Here is a 2,532-nt window from a genome sequence, read left to right on the forward strand (position 1 = left end):
ATCAGAAATTTTTGGATTTTCAGATGACAAGAGATTTGGGTCAGTGAAATACTCTTGCTTGTGATGAAACCACACACCTTCGTGGACCTAACTTATTCTAGCATATGATTTGACATGCATAAAGCATCATATTCTGTATAGTAGAATTGAGTATAAAAGAAAATATATATATATTGATATGCAATGATACTACATATATGTAATTAGGATTATACTATCAAACTATAAATATATGTAATTAATTTTTCTTAGTTAGTTAAAACAGTATATACTACCAACAAGACAACGCTGGTTAATTTTATTATCGCGGTTACTCACATTAAGTGGTAAAAATTGACCACAAAATATTCTACAAGTCCATAGGTAAGGGTCAAACCAATGACATCATGATTAAAAGATGAGGTAATTAACCATCATGCTACACTTCCTTGTTTAAAGTATCTGATTACATATCAAATATATTCCAGTATATATTCCCCTTTGGAAGCATGGACAGAAGTGTCATTTTATCAGTAGAAGATGTGGGGTTTAGAGTTCATGTCCCATGTCTATGGTGACCACATCCTTAGTATCCCCACACACTCTTCCCCTTTCATTCGCCTTCACTCGCTTCTCCATTTCTCTTTCCTTTCATCACCACCACAGCTCCATTGAACCTCAAAGTGTTAAGTTAGTCTTCTTCATAAATCATAACCAAAAACTCTCACTTTCTCTCACACACAAATTAACAAGCAAATGGCAGACAAATACTTGCTATGCATTATAGGAGAAATGGACAGGCTTTGGTTTCAGCAAATCATTCTTTTCTCACAACAACCAATTACAGCATCATCAGTGGCTCCTCATGAACCTGTTGAAATCCCTATTCCCATTTCAGAATCCACTTCTTGCTCCTCATCCATTCTTTCTCTGCCACCTTTGCAAGACGAAGAAACTTCAACAGATGAATCATCACCTTCTCCAGAGAAACAAGTCTCTTCAGAGTCAATCTTTGTACCAATTCAGGTATAATTCCAAAACAAGTTAGTATCATGAAGGTTTTAAATTGCGGTTGCGGTTGCCTCACAGTCTTAGTATTGAGGAAAATTGTGAATAAATGTGGTAGTCGCGGCCACGGTGTTTTAACCTTGATGCTGCGGCTGAAATCACGGAGGCGGACCTTTATTTAAAACCATGATCATGAACATTCTATCTATACTTTATTCAATTTGATTCTGAAATGTGAACCATGAGTCATGGGTCATGACCATGCTTTCTTCTTCTTTTTTTCTTTACAAGGATGGTTCATTCAACAACAAAGAAGAAACCAAGGAAGGGTTTGCTAGAATCGATCTTTTGGATACCAGAACTACCCATTCATGTTCATCCTCGCCATCAACTACTCAAAAACGTCACAGAAAATTCAGAAAACCTGCTACTTCTTCTTCTACAAGGAAATTGGACAAGTCCATGAGCTGCAGAACACTTGGGGAACTGGAACTTGATGAAGTGAAGGGTTTTATGGATCTTGGTTTCATGTTCAAGAAAGAATACATAAGTCCAAGAATGATTAGTGTCCTCCCTGGCCTGCAGAGACTCGGTTTACACCAAAAGAAAGAGGAAAAGCAAGTAATGGATGATGATGATGCCACAGCAATGGTTCAAGTTCAAGGATTAGATATTGAAGCAGAGGAAAAGAAAAGAGATATCACAAGACCATATTTATCTGAAGCATGGCTTATAAAGAGACCTGATTCACCTCTACTAAACTTGAAAGTTCCCAAGCATTGTTCAGCTGACAACATGAAGAAACATTTGAAGTTCTGGGCTAAAACTGTGGCCTCAGAAATCCAACAAGAATGAGCAAGAGTCATGAGTTTCCAGTCACGGATAAATGATTATTGTACGTTAAAAAAAAGCAGAATAAAAAAGATTGTGGAAAATCAGCAATAACTGTAATTAATTAATTTCTGCCATCTCCTTTAGCTCTTTTTGTCTCTAGGGAATAAAAAGGAAGTGCTGGGAAGGTTCTTTCTCATTGGAATCAATTGAGTTAATGAGCATTGTGGTTGTTGTTGTGAGGAATACAAGTTAGGTGAATAAGTAGCAAGAAGATGTGCACACACAACTGAAGATGGGCCTACTATGATGTGTTGTTTGACAAGTGGTGTTTCAACACTGCACCAAGCAATTGTTGAGAGGCTTATTTATCAGACTGTTCCATTGTTTTTTTGTTTGTATGTATGATTGGAGAAAACATTATTCTGTGTCATGTCTAGCTTCTTTTGTTCTCATTATTCCTATAAAACCAAGATTTTGCAGCTAATTCTTAGAATCTTGTCCCATTTGTGTTCCGTGTGTCTGCACACTCACATGAATCAAATTCTAGTCCTAATCTATTACCTTTTTTTTTCTTTCTCTTTTAAGCGCAAATGGAAGTATTTGTTTAAGTGGTGTTTGCACGATGAGGGAGGTATTGTAAAAATAAGTGGTGTAAATGAACAACCAAACTTGTACTTAAAGACATGATGATATTAATTCTTGTTTTTTAGA

The 2,532-nt window shown here is 36.3% G+C and overlaps 1 protein-coding gene across 1 annotated transcript; it reads left to right on the forward strand.

Moving 5' to 3' along the window:
- Nucleotides 1-344: 344 nt before the first annotated feature.
- LOC130730375 (uncharacterized) lies at nt 345-2,251 on the forward strand. The gene is made up of 2 exons (XM_057582369.1): nt 345-1,005; nt 1,279-2,251. Exons 1-2 carry the CDS (start codon nt 736-738, stop codon nt 1,840-1,842), a joined length of 834 nt encoding a protein of 277 aa, XP_057438352.1. The 5' UTR covers nt 345-735; the 3' UTR covers nt 1,843-2,251.
- The last annotated feature ends 281 nt before the right edge of the window (nt 2,252-2,532 follow it).

The sequence above is a fragment of the Lotus japonicus genome, chromosome 1 (assembly GCF_012489685.1).
Source record: "Lotus japonicus ecotype B-129 chromosome 1, LjGifu_v1.2".
Lineage (NCBI taxonomy): Eukaryota > Viridiplantae > Streptophyta > Magnoliopsida > Fabales > Fabaceae > Lotus > Lotus japonicus.

Coding starts and splice junctions, on each gene's coding strand:
- LOC130730375 (XM_057582369.1), top strand. CDS start 736: ATGGCAGACAAATACTTGCTATGCATTATAGGAGAAATGGACAGGCTT. Junction 1,006..1,278: donor CAATCTTTGTACCAATTCAG/GTATAATTCCAA, acceptor TTTCTTTACAAG/GATGGTTCATTCAACAACAA.